This window comes from Dreissena polymorpha, chromosome 11, assembly GCF_020536995.1.
Source record: "Dreissena polymorpha isolate Duluth1 chromosome 11, UMN_Dpol_1.0, whole genome shotgun sequence".
Lineage (NCBI taxonomy): Eukaryota > Metazoa > Mollusca > Bivalvia > Myida > Dreissenidae > Dreissena > Dreissena polymorpha.
This window is the reverse complement of record NC_068365.1, coordinates 78199789-78218646: the sequence shown is the minus strand read 5'-3', so window position 1 is coordinate 78218646 and position 18858 is coordinate 78199789. Positions and strand designations below refer to the sequence as shown.

The following is an 18858-nucleotide window of genomic DNA, read 5'->3' as shown; positions in this document are numbered from 1 at the left end:
GTGTGCGTATGGAAAGGCATTGTCCATATACACATGCATGCCAAATATGAAATTGCTATCTGAAGCGACATAGAAGTTTTGAGCATTTTTCGAAACCTAAACGCAAAGTGTGATGGACAGTCCGATCACTATATGCCCTCCTTCGGGGGCATAAAAACAAATAAAATAAACTGCCATAAGCTCATATTAAACTTCAAACTTTCAAATCATATATACTTACACTGACAAACAGACTTTAGTGAAAAATAAAGCATGTAATTATTTTTATGTTTTGTTATTATTTTTTTCACATTTTATAAAGTTATTTCTTACAGACCTTCAGATTTGTCTCCCTTGCCAGTGAGGTGGGCTCCCTTCTCGATCTGCGTCTTGATGCTCTCCAGTTTCTGGTACAGCGGGGAAGCCATCAGCAGAGCGACCAGCTCCGCGTCGTTGATCGGGGCAGCTTCCTTGTACATTGGTGGGAGTTCCTGTCTGGGTGCAGGTGATTCTTGCTCGCCAGTTGTCCCGCGGGAGGATGCAGATGATCCGGGTCGGCGGCTGGAGTCCCTGGACTCCATGCGGGCCGTAGCCGTGTCAATATTGAGTGCCTCGTTGAGGGTCAAAGCCTGTGAATGCAAATTGAACAGATGAAATATTCTTCAGGTAAATGAGTACATGTAGATACCTTTAAAAACATGAACAGTTTTTCAAATGGTTTTAAATTGAGTGGCATGTTCCAAAAGTAAATGTGTTAAAAATATGTATGCACCAAATCTTTCCTACGCCTGCTGTAATTAACACAATATAATGAAATAAAAGAATACATTGTTCAAACATCCCAACACAACCTTAGTATAACAAGGGCAATATGCTTCTTTATACATGTTAGATAGACCCTTGTAATCCAAAAGTGGTAAATGATTGCAGTAATTTTGTACAGCTAATATTCCAGGTCCTTAATCCCACCATGCCTCATCTGTGTTCCTCAAGTCCCATCATCCCCCAATGCCCCATATTGGCCATGGCGTACTGGATCTGGTGTCCGCCTAGCTATGGGTAGGCCATGGGTTCAATCCCACCATGGGAGCATTCTTAAGATCATCCCAAAAAGACAACAAGTATTGGTTTAACACAGGAGCAGATCTGAGAGTGTTTCAATAAGCCTTCAGCTTTTCCAACCAATTGTGCTAAAATATTGAGCCTCTCTCTGGGAAAAAGGTGCTTAATGCAAGTGTGTTAAGTGTCATCACTGATTAGCCTTCACAGTCTGCACAGGCTAGTCAGAGATGAAACTTTCCACCTTTACTGGATTTCTGCTAAGAAGAGATTTCATTTAAAGAAAACAAGCGGACCATGTTGTCCCTGATTAGCTTGTGCTAAGTGCATAGTCTAATCTTGGAAGACACCTTACGTACATGCATTAAACCACGTTTTCCCAGAACGGCGCTTAAATGAAATTAAACTGACCTCATCAGCCTTCATCCTCTGTATCTGGCTGCTGTGCTTGTGCTCCATCTCCCGCCGGTTCTCCTCGGCGTTCTCAAACAGCTCCTTCTGCTTCGACTTCAGCCGGTCCTCCTTCTTCTTCTTAAGCCGCTCCTGCAGGGTGCTCTGCATGCGCATCTTGTCTGCATCGATCTTGTTCACGAGGCTCTGGAGATCCCGCTCGTGCTGGGCTAGCAGGTCCTGCTGGTCCTGGGCGCTGGCTCCCTGTGCGCGGATACGCTCCACTTCCTCCTGGGAACCAGTGTCAAGTGATTACAATGATGAATTTATAGGTTCTATTCAGTGGTTTGGAATGAAATATGTTATCAAACGATGTGCAATATTTTTTTCATATTTTTTAAAACTAAAAAAAAAATCTGACATTTTTTGTAATGTAGTCTACTTAGATGTGGACTGACATGATGGTATTTCATATTTGAAATGCCATTTCACCAAGATAATGTTTTCCAATTGGCCAATGAAACAATATTTAGCCAATAAAATTGCTAAAAATGGTAGCTTAAACAATTGGAAGTGAGTTTAAATTTTTTCTTATTAACCACATTTCATAGAAAATACTTTGGGTCCTATTAAGCCTCACTCTAGCAAAACAGGGCTAAATGCATATGCGTAAAAGTGTTAAGCCAGTTGAGCATGTACATTTTGCAAAGGATAATCAGGGACAACACTTTCCTTTTTATGGAATTTTCTGTTTAAAGAAAGTCTCTTCTCTATGAAAATCCAGTTTTGGTGGAAAGTGTCTTCCATGATAAGCCTGTACGGACTGCACAAAAATAATCTGGGACAATATTTTATGCATATGCATTTAGCCCAGTATTCTCCGAATAAGGCACAATTAACCTTTTCTTACCTTCATTTTCTCCCTCCTGGTCTTAATGAGGTCGTCCTTCCTCTTGGCTAGGCTCTCCAGATTCTTCTCATGCTTCTCCTTCTCCTGTCGGGTCTCGGACTCGAGCTGACGGGCAAACTCTGCCATCTGATCCTCCATACGCTTCTGCTCTTCCTTCTCAAAATCTGCAGAGTAAGACGAAATAATTGTTGTAAATACTGTAAGACCATTATTTTCCATGGACATTAATTTTTGTTGATTTAAATGGTTGACAGATTGCTGAAACAAACACAAACGCATTAGAAAATGACCAGCAAAAGGTCTCTCTTTTTCTTTAAAGTAAATCAGAATTCCACAAATTTAGGTGCATACAAAGCCCTATTTTGAAAATCAATCAAATTCATGAAGACGAACAAAAATTATTTGACAGTATTCAAAAAAGTTAAGACCAAGTTTTAAAGGATAAAGTAAATTAATGTGTTTACTGTACTGCACAAAATTATAAGGAACAAATTAAAAGATTTTGTACAAATTGAAGATACAGTTCAGTTAAGCAAAATTAGAGGATTTTTTTATATTTCACTAAGAACTAAGTTCAATGCCTTGGTTTTATTTTTGTTTGTCTGATGTTGTGAACAAAAGTGATACTCATTCAATTCATACCTTGCTGTTCTTTCTTCATCCTGGCCTCGTAGTCGAGCCTCTCCTGCTCCAGCCTACGTCTCACCTCGTCCAGCTCTGCTGCCATCTCCTCTGCAGCCTGTGCACCCGCCTTATCTCCCTTGAACTCGCGTAGAGCTTCCGCAAACTCCTGAAAACAGATGCAAAAATGTTTTGTTTCATTGTTAGAGGTTTACAAATTAAATTTTATTGTCAAATGAATAGCATGTTTTCATTTTTCAAGGCGTGTACAGATTTTATTGTCATTGTGAGATGAAAAGTAAGCATTCACTTTACAAAGATGATTTCATAATTCTGTGAATTCCATTTGTGATATCTGAGTGCCATTGAAAGGATACAGCATTTAGCCACTCAAGTATTGGCTTTTACGCCTTAGAGCAGAGTGAAAATGGCTAATGCAACCAGCATAAAACCAAAACAGCCGTTGAGCAAATTGCAGGCTGTTCAGATTGTATGCTGTTTGCTGCTCATCAGTATCTTAGGGATGCAAATGAAGACTTTAAAACTTAAATCAAATCTATTAAGCAGATTCTTTAATTTAATTTTATTTAATAATAGACTTTAAAGAGTTCCAAATGCAAACTTGAGGAGTAAAACATTTACAAGATCAAAACCTAGCTTCTTTGATACACATACCTTGTAATGTTTCTCCTTGGCAGCCAGTTTGGCCTTAGCGAAGCGTAGTTCCCAGTCAGCCAATGCGCCGCGCTCAATGTCGCCCTTCTCCTCCGCCTGCTGTCGGTCCAGGGTAGACAACTCCTGGGCCTGCTGGTTCAAAAGCTCTGCCCTCTTGGCTGCAAGCTCATCAGGGCTGAGGCCTTGTTTCTTAAAAAGATTCTTTGATTGTTACTTAACATAAAACTCATAAATTCCCTAAATTTTTCATACTTGTAACTTCAAAACATTTACTAATTTTGTTAAAACTGCTTTTTTGAAAACAAATTCCTCTCAAATGTTTCCAAGAATTCTCACTTTATTTCGTTTTAGTTACCACTTTGCTTTCAGATAGTGAAAGCAAAAAAATTATCTTAGGTATTGTACTTACCTTAGAAAGGATTGAACAGTATTACTGCAAGATTGCCTACATGTAAGAATATTTGCTAACATTTCATTTTCACATTTTAATGTAAAATATGAGCCTTGTTCTGGGAGACTGGGCTGAATGCATTCAACACAGGCTAATCACAGACAGCATTTTCCTATTTTATAGTTTTGTTCATTTTAACCCTTTGCATGCTGAGAAATTTGTCGTCTGCTAAAATGTCGTCTGCTGAATTTCTAAAATTAGCATTTTCTTCGATTTTTTTCCAAAGAATACTATCAGAATAGCAAACAGTTTGGATCCAGATGAGACGCCATGTTCTGTGGCGTCTCATCTGGATCCAAACTGTTTGCAAAGGCCTTCAAAATTCATTTCCCGCACTGAAAGAGTTAAAGAGTGTTGTACCTGATCAACCTGATCAAACTGCAGCTTCGTTTCCTCAGGGTGCAGCTCATATTCAAAACAAGAGCTGTATTTGTGAAACACAATGCCCCCTACTGCGCCGCTTTGAAGCCATATATTTGACCTTTGACCTTGAAGGATGACCTTGACCTTTCACCACTCAAAATGTGCAGCTCCATGAGATACACATGCATGCCAATTATCAAGTTGCTATCATAAATATTGCAGAAGTTATTACCAAGGTTAAAGTTTTGGGACAGACACACACATTCAATGACAGACAGACACATACAATGACAGACAGACAGACAGGCCAAAACCAATATAACCCCTATCATTTGATCTGGGGGCATACAAATAAAATAAAGTCTATTTACCAGTAGGTCAGCTAGCTCCTGGTCATGTCGTTTCATCATCTGGTCTCGTAGTTTGTCATATTTCTCGTTGAGCTTGTTCAGAGCGTCGTCCACCATCATACGCTTCTCTGCTGCAAACTGCTTATCTAGATCAGCCATCTCCTGCACAAATAATCAAGAAAATTTGAACTTTGAGTGTCATATTGGTTAATGATAGGCGAGTTTTGACCAACCAGTAGAAGAACGTTTTGATGAGGGATTTGATGTTAATCAAATATATAATCTACCCACGTGATAAGATTCTGTCTTGAGTTATACACACTTTTTGATTGCCAACTCAATCTTTGATTGACATCTGGGAGTATATTTATACAAGTCAATTGCAAGACATGTTCCTCGAGTCATCATATGTGCAGCATACACAAAATTGATCTTGACTACTAGCACAGTTACAGCACTGCACCCACCTGAGCATGTCGCTGCGCCAGCACAGCCTTGATAACACGCTCTCCATCCTCCTCTCCGTTATCCTTGATGCCCTCGATGATCGCCTCCCTCTCAGCCTCACGGGCCTTCTTCAGACGCACTTCGTCCAACTCCTTCTTCTGTTCCAGCATTTCCTTTGTGCGCTCGACATCCTGTCGACGGCGGAGGTCGTCCAGTTTACGCATCCTGCGATTGGCAAGTCTCTCGCGCAAGGCGAGCATCTGGCGGTTCTTCTCGTTCTCCAGTCTGTCTGCAAGGTCCTCTATTTCCTTCTCATGCTGTCCCATTAACTACAAAGCAGAGAAATTTGCTACATTGAGAAGGATTGGAGCAATAAAATGATTTTTTAGTTTTTTTTTTCATTTTGAACATAGAAAAGCAAAGGCAAATATTGACTATCATCCACAAATAGCCCACTTACCATATTGATATGCTCCTTAATATATTAGAATATCATCTCTATGTAACATTTTTGTAAAAAAATAATCTTGAATTCATCAAATTTGCCAATCAATGAAAGGATTTAAACTACCAGCCACTTGCACAGACCTGGGCCGAATATCAAAAAGTTCTGGTGTTTTTTTTGTTGTTTAATTCATAAAATGATACCGGTATCAGCATCCACTCAGCCGAGTATTGAGAATGCTGGTCAGCTCACAACAATCTCAAATACCAGCTATATAAATATGCACATATTCCTCTGCAAACTCATGTCTGAGTTGCACTCAAAACTCAAAAAAGTGTTTAATTACCGGTACACCAAATTGAGCATGATGGTCAAATGCATTTCAATTTGTTTTTAAACCCTACAGTTTGACTAAGAATATTGACTCAAGAATGTTTATGATACTAGGCCCTGCTACTCACCAGATTGATCTGGTCCTGACTCAGGTCCTGTGTACTCACCAGATTGATCTGGTCCTGACTGAGGTCAGGTCGGGCCGCTATCTCTGCAGCGTGCTTGTTCTTGAGCTCTCGAAGCACCTTCTCTCGCTCGCTGTTCAGTTGTCCCTTCATCGCCTCCTCCTGCTTCTGAGCCTCTGAGTCCAGCTTGGATGCCACACTGTCAAACTCTTTCTTCTGTTGCTTGCGCAGGTCTTCCTTTCCACGCTCCTTTTTTATGGATCAAGAAAACTTGTAAACATTCCACATATACAAAAAGATCAATTTATCGGAAGCAGCAGAACAAACCGAACAAATATTTTTGTTTATGTTATTATTTTAATATTTGTATTTATTTATTTCTCATTTTTGAATTTAGGTCTACATATGAAAAATAAAGATTTTCAGACTTTAACTGAATTTTTCATGCTGAAATTTAACATAACAACTGACAAATTGAATTAATTTAATGCACATAAACAGGGTGTACATTATCTACACTATTATCACCTAAGAAATACAAGCTGAATCAATTACAAGTTAAAAAAGCTGAAAATCATACAAATGCTTAAGTGGAGATGAAATGAGGAACAACATGTGAAAATGGGTCTTATGCCATATACGGCCAGCATGGATCTATACCAGCCTTCACCTGTGCGCAGTCTGATCAAGAGCTACCCTGTTCACTGTAAAGTCACCCAAGGTTTTGTGATATCATTAGCAGACAGGTAATCTCAAGACAAAGCGGTGTTAAAGGGCAAGCTGGTATGGATATATGCCGACAAACATTAGGCATAACACCCATTTTTGCATGTCTGGCTCAAATATACTTTATTGATGCATAATTAACTTACTTGATCTTTCTTCAAAGCCTTTTCTTCAATTGATTCTGCGATGTTGACCTTGGGTTGTTTGATCAGGGAGGTATCCACGGCAACATTCACCTCTGCCTCCTTCTCTACTTCCTGTTGCATCTGCTTCCGTTGCTCGGCAACCACTCTCTGGGCCTCGTCCTCCTCCATCTTACGAGTGGCTTCGTTCATTCGCCGGTTTCTACGAGCCTGCAGTTTCGCCTGCAGAAAATATTAAGGTTGGTTTTGCCAGAAGAAAATGTTTAGGTTAAAACTTCAGCCTTTGTTATAGGAAGAATAAAATAGGTGTTTTTATTGTGACTGTAAGTTTTCTCTCTATTTGTTTTATAATAGCCATACACATTATGCTTGTGTAAACAATAGTTATTGTATTTTTGTGAATCTTGTTTCATGTAAAGAGTTTACTTCAAAGGATATTGCTTAAACAAGCTCGGAATACATGTATATATACAATTCATGCACATTTTAGATTAAGCAGAATCACTGATTTTTGATAAGCGCATGCAATAGGTATAAATAGGTTACATAAAGCAGTAATTTATTTTGGATCGATACATGATAAAGATTATTATTTCAACCAACCTTGAAATCATTTACTTTCTGAAACGCAATGCAAACATATTTAACTAATTTATCTAAGATATGCTCTATTTTAAAAAGCAGTTAGTGAACAGTTATTGGGAAATGTTATCATGTAACAGTCAACATGAAGTATGCGTGAATTAATATTTCACCTGAAGAAGCTGTCTGTCGTTCAGTAAATCTTTCTTACAGATACAATGAAAGATTGTTCATGAAGATGAGGCAAGTTCTAGAGCTTTAAGTTTAATACCACCTTTGGCCTCCAAGCTGCATGCCCAATTTTAATAAGTTTAATAAGTAATCTTATTTCGCTGCATGACAACACAAGGATAATGTAAAGCTGTCTAAGGTCTTCTAGTTGCCTATCAACATACCCTAAGGTCTTCCAGTTGCCTATCCACCTACCCTAAGGTCTTCCAGTTGCCTATCCACCTACCCTAAGATCTTCTAGTTGCCTATCCACCTACCCTAAGGTCTTCTAGTTTCCTATCCACCTACCCTAAGGTCTTCTAGTTGCCTGTCCACCTACCCTAAGGTCTTCTTGTTGCCTGTCCACCTACCCTAAGGTCCTCATGTTGCCTATCCACCTACCCTAAGGTCTTCTAGCTGCCTATCCACCTACCCTAAGGTCTTCTAGTTGCCTATCCACCTATCCTAAGGTCTTCTAGTTTCCTATCCACCTACCCTAAGGTCTTCTTGTTGCCTGTCCACCTACCCTAAGGTCTTCTAGTTGCCTGTCCACCTACCCTAAGGTCCTCTTGTTGCCTATCCACCTACCCTTAGGTCTTCTAGTTGCCTGTCCACCTACCCTTAGGTCTTCTAGTCGCCTATCCACCTACCCTAAGGTCTTCTAGTTGCCTATCCACCTACCATAAGGTCTTCTAGTTGCCTATCCACCTACCCTAAGGTCTTCTAGTTGCCTATCCACCTACCCTAAGGTGTTCTAGTAGCCTGTCCACCTACCCTAAGGTCTTCTAGTTGCCTATCCACCTACCCTAAGGTCTTCCAGTTGCCTATCCACCTACCCTTAGGTCTTCTAGTTGCCTATCAACATACCCTAAGGTCTTCCAGTTGCCTATCCACCTACCCTAAGGTATTCCAGTTGCCTATCCACCTACCCTAAGGTCTTCTAGTTGCCTATCCACCTACCCTAAGGTCTTCTAGTTGCCTATCCACCTACCCTAAGGTCTTCTAGTTGCCTATCCACATACCCTAAGGTCTTCTAGTTGCCTATCCACCTACCCTAAGGTCTTCTAGTTGCCTATCCACCTACCCTAAGGTCTTCTAGTTGCCTATCCACCTACCCTAAGGTCTTCTAGTTGCCTGTCCACCTACCCTAAGGTCTTCTTGTTGCCTGTCCACCTACCCTAAGGTCTTCTAGTTGCCTGTCCACCTACCCTAAGGTCCTCTTGTTGCCTATCCACCTACCCTAAGGTCTTCTTGTTGCCTATCCACCTACCCTAAGGTCTTCTAGTTGCCTATCCACCTACCCTAAGGTCTTCTAGTTGCCTGTCCACCTACCCTTAGGTCTTCTTGTTGCCTGTCCACCTACTCTAAGGTCTTCTAGTTGCCTGTCCACCTACCCTAAGGTCCTCTTGTTGCCTATCCACCTACCCTTAGGTCTTCTAGTTGCCTGTCCACCTACCCTAAGGTCTTCTTGTTGCCTATCCACCTACCCTAAGGTCTTCTAGTTGCCTATCCACCTACCCTAAGGTCTTCTAGTTGCCTATCCACCTACCCTAAGGTCTTCTAGTTGCCTGTCCACCTACCCTAAGGTCTTCTAGTTGCCTATCCACCTACCCTAAGGTCTTCTAGTTGCCTATCCACCTACCCTAAGGTCTTCCAGTTGCCTATACACCTACCCTAAGGTCTTCTAGTTGCCTGTCCACCTACCCTAAGGTCCTCTTGTTGCCTATCCACCTACCCTAAGGTCTTCTAGTTGCCTATCCACCTACCCTAAGGTCTTCCAGTTGCCTGTCCTTCTCCAGTGAGATGCCCTGCTCAATGCCCTCCTGCTCCTTGCGGTACTGGTCCATCAGTCGCTGCATGGACACCTGCTCCGACGGTGGGCAGTTGTCACTGGCCAGCTTGAGCAGTGCACGCTGCTTCTCTCGCAAACCTGAAGGGATTACACCATGGATGTTATCATTAATAATGCCATTTTTCATGCATAGTTGAAGATAGGGGAATACACCATGGATGTTATCATTTATAATGTTCCTATTCATATTTAAGTGCCATGGATGTTATTATTTATAATGACACTATTTGTGTATAGTTGAAGTTTTATGAATTGAGTTCTGGAAAAACTGGGATTAATGCAAATGGGTCAAGTGTCATCCCAGATTAGCCTATGGGTCAAGTGTCATCCCAGATTAGCCTATGGGTCAAGTGTCATCCCAGATTAGCCTATGGGTCAAGTGTCATCCCAGATTAGCCTATGGGTCAAGTGTCATCCCAGATTAGCCTATGGGTCAAGTGTCATCCCAGATTAGCCTATGGGTCAAGTGTCATCCCAGATTAGCCTATGGGTCAAGTGTCATCCCAGATTAGCCTATGGGTCAAGTGTCATCCCAGATTAGCCTATGGGTCAAGTGTCATCCCAGATTAGCAAATGGGTCAAGTGTCATCCCAGATTAGCCTATGGGTCAAGTGTCATCCCAGATAAGCCTATGCACTCCACATTGGCTTATCAGGGAATACAATTTCATGGATTTTTTTAAAAGGAGGTCTCTTCTAAACAAACAAACAGTGTAGGGGGAAATTGTTATCCCTGATAACCCTGTGCAGACTGAATAGGCTAATCTGGGATGACACTTTATGAACATTCATTAAGTCCTGTTATTCCAGAATGCTGCTCGTATCATAGGACTAAATTCTATTTTGGTTATCATCATTTTCGTAGGGATTTTATTTGTATTCTTTCCTAAAGATTTAAACTATAAATTTGATAACATAAAGGTCAAACAAAGATATTTTACTGCAACCCAATATCATTTTATTCAAATCAAAATGAAGGCCAGCTTCATAGTTTAAAATGCTTAGTTTTAATTGCTGCTACAAGGAATAACTTGCTTAACAACAATTTCGAAGCACACACAATGGTTAATTTTTTATGTGTCATGCGAAAATGGGCTTAAAGACACATCCCAAAAATGTAGCTCCAGATATGCCTATCCATCGCTGATAAGGAGTCATAACATGGCTAATGAGAACCCTAAATCAAGCATGACTTTAAAGCAGACAGGGTTGCTCCTGACCAGACAAGGCAAGTGCTAAAAGGTGGTCTGGGGCTGCGCTGGAAACATATGGCCATGTACCCATTTTTGCATGAATTGATTTATTTATACCATGGTAATAAAAACCTTACGCAACCTAAGGTATCCTACTTGTGGTGTGTTCATAGTTCAGCGTCTGCTTTTGATTAAAATATTGTCTTTTTCATATTGGCTTTACTGTATATTGCCATGTATTTTGGCCAAAGCAAAATCACATTCTATAGGACAAGATCACACCCTCCAAGCCCCAAGCCCCACCCACCTGTGATGTGTTTGTTGCTAAAATGGCAGCCTTCATTTAAAAAAACAGGTTGACCTTTTCCTATATATATCTCCATGCATTTTGTCCAAATCAACATCATGGTCTGTTTGCTGAGATCAAACCATCCACCCCCCACCCACCTGTGGTGTGTTCATTGCTTAGAGTCTTGGTCAGCTTGTTGATATGCTCGTTCTGTTCTGCGTCCATCTCGGCCTCTGCTGCTGCCATCTGCTGATCAAACAAGCGCTGCAGAGCCGCCAACTCTCGCTCCAAGTCCTCTGTGTGGCCTTCCTCGATAAGACGAGTCGACATCTGGCAAAAAGGTACCGGATTTAAAGAAACCTGAGCTGTTGATTACAGAGGCAGATATCTGCCAACAAAAGCGATAAAATGTAAAATGTTAAAATATCAAAACATGGTATGCATGTCATGGTGAAAACATTTGACTTCTTGCTAATATTATACAAATCCTTAATTGATTGAATTACTGAAAGGTGCTGACTATAAATCAGTTCACAAAATCACTACTCTACAAGTACAATACTGTTACAAATATAATTCCGAGTTGTATAAAACTGTCACATATATGGCTAACAATCCTGCATCGCTTTGTCAGCTATACTCAAGGGCAAATAACTTTTGTGTCTGGCACATCAACACTCAGCAATTATGACAATCAACCCACTGACTGACGCAAAGACTCCAATATACCGCCCTTCTAGATGAGTCATAACAATAATCTATCAAGTGGCTACCTCATTCTTGTATCGCTCCTGTTCGTCCCGCAGCTTCTCAAAGCGTCGTTTGCGCCGTTGCGCCATCTTCTCATGCAGGTTCTGCAGCTGGCTCTGTTTGCGGGCCTTGTGCGTCTTCTGTAACGCCTCCTCGGCACTCTTGTGTTGCTGTAGCAACTGGTCCCGCAATTCCACACTCACCACGCCATGCTCTGCCATGCGACCCTGGAGACCACATAAATAGGTAAGTTACAACTTGTACTTTGTTTTGCTTTTCAAAGACGATCCATACCATTGTAAGCAAAACACAATGGCTGAATCCAACACCACAATTTCAAATGACATCGTCTAAATAAACAAAATGACTTACGATATTGGAACGTATTATGTGAATCTTAACAGTGTTGAAAACACCAAAATAGGAATGTGATTTCAATACAACGTGCATAAAAATGGGATATAAATGAGATCGGGATACATCTACTAAGCATGCTCTGCTTTTGTAAATTCATACCACTTTGTTCCTAAACTGGTCACAAGAGTTTTCTCCCAAATTTGAAATCATGCAAATTTTCAAACTGTTTTTATAATGGGATGTTATATGAGTAAATGTGTTTTCTGACCAAACAATTCAAAGTGTTTTAACCCTTTTCCACTCAAAAGCTATGGGAAAATGGTTATATGTAACTAGCATAAAACCCAAACAGTCTGTTGGTAGGCAATGAAGCCTTTTATACTGATATTTATTAAGAAACGGCTTAATTTTAATTAGATTTTCTAAGGGACTATTAAAACTTCAAAGTGCGTAAAGGGTTAAATATTGTTACAAACAAAGCTACTCAAAATGTTCTTAAGTTGTGAAAGCTTATTTGCCATTACATAATTGTCAATAAAAGCTTCCATATTGAGATTTTCTAAAAGAATTCAAGTGTGTCAAAGTGCATATCCGAGAGGTAAAGGGTTTAAGTTGTGAAAGCTTTTTGCCCTTTTCCACAATGATCAATAAACCCTTTGACATCAAGATCCCTTATCCCCTCACCAGGTGATCTTTCATCTTCTCGCACATCTGTCTCCTCTCCTCCTCCCCGAGGTCTCCGGCAAGCTCCGCCTCCAGTTTGGCCTGCCCGGACGTCTCCTCTGCCGCAAGTGTGTCCAGCACACTCTCCGACATGCGCAGCTTCATGTCTGATACATCTGCTGGCTCCGGTATGGCGGGAAGGCCAGCTTCCTGCGCCTGAACATGACATGATGGGTAACATTAAGGGGCCAGATTACAAAAAAAAAACAATAATAAATCTTGTATCTTAGTCTTCTCTGAACATGGCAGATGGGTCCAGATTAAAAAAATTATCCAAACATACATCTTGTACCATCTTATTACAGGAGGTCAACGTACTAACATTTCCTGGGAAAGCTAGTTTACCAGTCCTTTGTGCACTAACTTACAAAAGTAACTTTAGTAAATGACAACTGTCCTACTTGAATCCAAATTTTGTGGATTGCCGTATCAATAATTTAACGACTGATTGCCAGGTAAGTCATGTGGTTGGGTTTGGAATCAAACCCAGGATCATTGTATTTGTAGTATTAAGCGCTCAAACAATTGAGATAACTGTCCCATTAAATTATTTTCACATTAAAACTAATAATTGGTAAAATCACATTTCAACATCTTGATATTTGTATTTATACTTTTAAACCTCTTTATTTAAGCTTGAAAGCCTGAGTCCTTTGGAGACACCCTTAAGTCTTTTCCCTGGATAGATTCAGATGTTTGTGTTTTAGAACATTTTTTGAGAACTAGCCAAGAGTAGTAATCAAAGCTGGGACAACCCTAATTGCTAGGTGGACAAAATATCCACTATGCGTTTGTATTGCTATGGAATAGTAGATATAGTGTCTGCATTGCAAATGGGAGGTCACAGGTTCAATCCACAATGTGAGAGCATCATTTTGATCTTTCCCTAAGACACCAAGTACTGGTTCTATCCAGGAAACAGACTCAAGAGAATTTAAAAAGCTTAAGGAATTCAATGCAATCGATCTAAAATAAATAAGTTTAAATTTAATTAACTGTGAATATCTATGGTGGACCAGTACCTCTTTAGACTGCTTCTGCCTGAGAGCCTGCTCTCTGGTCTGGCGTCTCATGGCCAGTTTACGTCTCAGCTCCTCTGACTGGCGATCCCGAGAGGTCTGATGTTTGTTCATTGTGTCATCCAGGTTCTTGCCATAGCGACTCATGATCTCAGCAATCTGGGCGGCGCTGTCTGCGCCTGAAGGAACACACGTGACATGTATGAGCACGCCTCTTCGAAACCCGGGTTTAATGCATGTGAATGTAGTGTCATCCATCATTAGCCAGTGCAGTCAGCACAGGCTAATTAGGGGCAATACTTTTTGCCTTAGCTGGATTTTCACTAAGAAGATACTTCCTTTAAACAAGAGGGCCAAGATGGCCCGAGTTCGCTCACCTGAGTGGAGTCGGTTCATTCAATCTTTACCTAATGTCAAACTTGACCTAGACATTGACCAGACAAACATCCTGGTCAAGTTTCATCATTATTGAACCAAAACTCTGGCGTAGGGAGTGTTTTTGTTTTTGTAAGATTTGAAATGGTGACCTATATTTTGAGTTGACCCCCCTTACCAAACATCAAACTTTGCTTACAAGGATTTTGTATAATATAATGAAAATTTGGACAATCTAAGGGCAATAATTATGGCATTAATTATGTGATTTTGCTCATCATCAAACTTGACTGAGATCTTTCAGCAACTTTGATAAAGAATGCTCAAGAAATGTGAATGCTAGAGTGTTTACAAACCAATGTGGAAGAACGGACAGCGGACAAAGACCAATCCTAAAACCACACCTGAGCAATCAGGTGAGCTAAAAAGTGTGTTTCACCGATCTCAGCCATTTTCCAACTTGTCCAAGAAATCAATAAAACCAATGTATTGACTAAGTTTCACGATGATTAGCCAAAATATGTGACTGCAGTAGTGTTCGATCACAAGGTTTCTCTCTATATAGTCACATAAGGAAAACTGCCCCACCCCCCTGGCAGCCATGTTTATTGACCCATCGGAACCATTTACAAACTCATCTGAGATATATATACAACCAATCTTTTCACCAATTTTCATGATGATTGGGAAAAAAATGTGACTTCTAGAGTATTGACAAGCTTTTTTTTACTATATAAAAATAAGAAAACTGCCCCCACCCCCCCGGCAGCCATGTTATTCAACTGACCGGAACCATTTTTAAACTCAACTCTTGTATCAAGGAAACAAATGTTCTGACCAAATTTCATGAAAATTGGGCAAAAAATGTGACTTCTAGAGTGTTCACATGTTTTCACTTTATACATATAGAGAAAAATGCCCCACCCACTGGCGGCCATGTTTTTTCACAGATCTGGACCATTTTCGAACTCGTCTGACATATCAATAAAACCAATGTTTTGATTAACTTTCATGATGATTGGGCCAAAATTGTGACTTCTAGAGTGTTTACAAGGTTTCTCCTTAGCCATTTAAGGAAAACTGCCCCGCCCACTGGCGGCCATGTTTTTCAATGGACCAGAACCACTTTTGAACTCAATCAACATATCATTAAGACAGATTTTTAGACAAAAGTACATAAAGATTGGGCATTAAATGTAACTTCTACAGTGTTTACAAGCTTTTTCTTTTTTGTTTGACCTAGTGACCTAGTTTTTGACCCAGCATGACCCAGTTTCGAACTCGATCGAGATATCATTGGGACAAATCTTCTGATCAAGTTTCATGAAGATCAGACAATAAATGTGGCCTCTAGAGTGTTTACGAACTAATGTCGACGGACAGACGATGGACAAAGACCGGTCACAAAAGCTCAACTAAGCAACAGGTGAGCTAAAAACAAGAGCTGTCACCATAGGATGACATATGCCACCTATAAACGCTTTGATAAAAGTTATAGCATTTTTCGAAACCTAAACGCAGATTTCAAAACCTAAATGCGGATCCTAAGTTCAAGGTCAAGGTCACAGGGGTAAATAATTTTGTGCGTATGGAAAGGCCTTGTCAATATACACATGCATACCAAATATGAAGGTTACTAGTATATCTCAAGGGACATAGAACTTATAAGCATTTTTCGAAACCTAAACGCAGATTTCGAAACCTAAATCAGGACCCAAAGTTCAAGGTCAAGGTCACAGGCGTAAAAAATTGTGTGCGTATGGAAAGGCCTTGTCCATATACACATGCATACCAAATGATGAAGGTTATATCTCAAGGGACATAGAAGTTATGAGCATTTTTCGAAACCTAAATGCAAAGTGTGGCGGAAAGACGGACAGACAGACAGACGGACGGGCGGACAGACGGACAGTCCCATCACTATATGCCCCCTTTTCTTCGAAAGGGGGCATAAAAATATCTAACCTCAAATAACAATTAACACATAAATGACACAACTACACTGTATTATTATGAAAACATTAGTAATCAAAAGGGAGTAACTACTGTAAACTTATATGCAATATTTAGAAGAGTTGTCTTGCATGTTACATGACCTAATTCATGATAGTTTACAAGCCTTTTTACTATATAAATATAAGGAAAACTGCCACCTCCCCCTGGCAACCATGTTTTTCAACGGACCGGAACCAATTTCAAACTTAACTCACGTATCTAGGAAACAAAAGTTCTGACAAAATTTCATGAAAATTGGGCCAAAAACAGTGACTTCTAGAGTGTTCACATGTTTTCACTATATACATATATAGAAAAATTACCCGCCCACTGGCGGCCATGTTTTTTTCACCGATCTGGACCATTTTCGAACTCTTCCGAGAAATCAATAAAACCAATGTTTTGACCAACTTTCATGATGATTGAGCAAAAATTGTGACGTCCAGAGTGTTTACAAGGTTTCTTTATAGCCAAAAAAGGAAAACTGCCCAGCCCACTGGCGGCCATGTTTTTCAACAGACCGGAACCACTTTTGAACTCAACCAACATATCATTAAGACAAACATTTTGACAAAGTTACATGAAGATTGGGCATGAAATGTGACTTCTACAGTGTTTACAAGTTTGTTTGTTTTTTTACCTAGTGACCTAGTTTTTGACCCGGCACGACCCAGTTTCGAACTCGACTGAGATTTTATTGGGACGAAGCTTCGGACCAAGTTTCATGAAGATCGGACAATAATGTGGCATCTAGAGTGTTTACGAACAAATGTTAACATACAGGCGAACATACGACGGACAAAGACCGGTCACAAAAGCTCACCTGAGCAATCAGGTCAGCTTAAAAACTACAACATGAAAGCTGAAAGTGTTGTTTCACAGGCTGATCTAGGATGACACTTTTCACACATGCATAAAACTGGGTTTCCCAGAGCGCATTTAATATATTTCATCAAAGTAATCTGAAAAGTAACTGTCAATCTTTCAGCATATATGCTTTAGGGTTAATATTTTGCAAATAAAGAAAAGTTTATACCTCTAAACCTCAAGGGAGTTAAATACTAACTGTTATAATAATAATAATTTTTCTTTGTGAACCACTATTTTTGAAAAAGTAATTTCAGCGAAACTGTTCTACCTACAATAGCCATCTTTAGCAGCTACATCAATTTAACACTCATCCCTTAATACAACACAAGAAGCTATGCCCACCATGGAGGTCAGTGACCAGCCCATCGGTGAGACCGTCTCTCACGTGACGTCGTCTGTTCTCCTCCTCCTCAACGTCCTGTCCAAGCGCCGTCTGCTCCTCCTTGAGAAGCTCTCGTTCCAGACGCAGACGCTCCCCGTTCTGGCGACGTAACAGCTCGGCCACAGCTCGGCTCATCTGGCTGCCTCCCTGCATTAATTGTTACATCAATGAGCGCATAATTATATTCATAGTTAAATGGAAAGCTCAATTATGTTTTGATGTTGTTTTCATTGAAAACCCTATGTATAAAATTATTTTACGAAAAATTCAATGGTAAGATCATTCTTGTTCTGATGTTCTTTCGTTGAATTACAAATCAATTTACTCAACAAAATGGGAAAGCGCTGTCAAAAGCATTTCCAGCACATTGCATGTACATGACCTTTTTACAGCTCCTTACTTATCAACCAATTCTATTCTGCCTTCTTGCCGCCATTATTTTATATAAATAATAGTGACATAGTCGTTTTCACAATGATCGTTCTTTTTGCAAAGGTTGATTGCATCAAAATTAAAAAATCACTGTTCATCAAAAAATGACAGAAGCACAAGCAGCACATCTACAGCAAGCCTATGTTCAAAGAGAGGTCTGAAAGTCTTACCATGGGTCCAGTGAAGTTGATGTTGGTGGTGTCACTGCTGCTACTGGTGGTGGCCCCTCCTTCGACTCCGCCATCCTTCCTCAGCTGCTCGTAGATTGTCTGAGAGATAGGGATCTGGCCAGTATTCAGTCGGTCTAGCAGCAACTGCAGTGCCAACATGAGGTCAGCCTCCCGACCTCCAGCGCCAGCACCTGAATACGTGGTGATATTACTGAATAAGTGGTGACATAGCTGAATACGTGGTGATATAGATTAATATATGGTGATATAGCTGAATACATGGTGATATAGCTGAATATATGGTGATATAGCTGAATATATGATGATATAGCTGAATATATGGTGATATAGCTGATTACGTGGTGATATAGCTGAATACGTGGTGATATAGCTGAATATATGGTGATATAGCTGAATACATGGTGACATAGTTGAATATGTGGTGATATAGCTGAATACGTGGTGATATAGCTGAATACATGGTGATATAGCTGAATACGTGGTGATATAGCTGAATACGTGGTGATATAGCTGAATACATGGTGATGGTGATATAGCTGAATACGTGGTGATATAGCTGAATACATTGTGATATAGCTGAATACATGGTGACATAGCTGAATACGTGGTGATATAGCTGATT

General features: G+C 40.2%; 1 protein-coding gene across 1 annotated transcript in view; it reads right to left on the bottom strand.

Moving 5' to 3' along the window:
• LOC127849960 (uncharacterized) overlaps positions 1 to 18858 on the bottom strand; it is a 57208-nt gene that overhangs the window by 5661 nt on the left and 32689 nt on the right. The window contains exons 29-44 of the mRNA XM_052382700.1: positions 18216 to 18406; positions 17574 to 17760; positions 13995 to 14170; positions 12934 to 13128; positions 11916 to 12119; positions 11301 to 11472; positions 9576 to 9739; positions 7021 to 7239; positions 6191 to 6397; positions 5266 to 5574; positions 4820 to 4960; positions 3635 to 3823; positions 2981 to 3128; positions 2339 to 2502; positions 1450 to 1719; positions 317 to 608 (exon numbers count right to left, since the gene is read on the bottom strand). Coding sequence (XP_052238660.1) covers positions 317 to 608; positions 1450 to 1719; positions 2339 to 2502; positions 2981 to 3128; positions 3635 to 3823; positions 4820 to 4960; positions 5266 to 5574; positions 6191 to 6397; positions 7021 to 7239; positions 9576 to 9739; positions 11301 to 11472; positions 11916 to 12119; positions 12934 to 13128; positions 13995 to 14170; positions 17574 to 17760; positions 18216 to 18406 — 3228 coding nt within the window. The remainder of the gene's footprint in view (positions 1 to 316; positions 609 to 1449; positions 1720 to 2338; positions 2503 to 2980; positions 3129 to 3634; positions 3824 to 4819; positions 4961 to 5265; positions 5575 to 6190; positions 6398 to 7020; positions 7240 to 9575; positions 9740 to 11300; positions 11473 to 11915; positions 12120 to 12933; positions 13129 to 13994; positions 14171 to 17573; positions 17761 to 18215; positions 18407 to 18858) is intronic.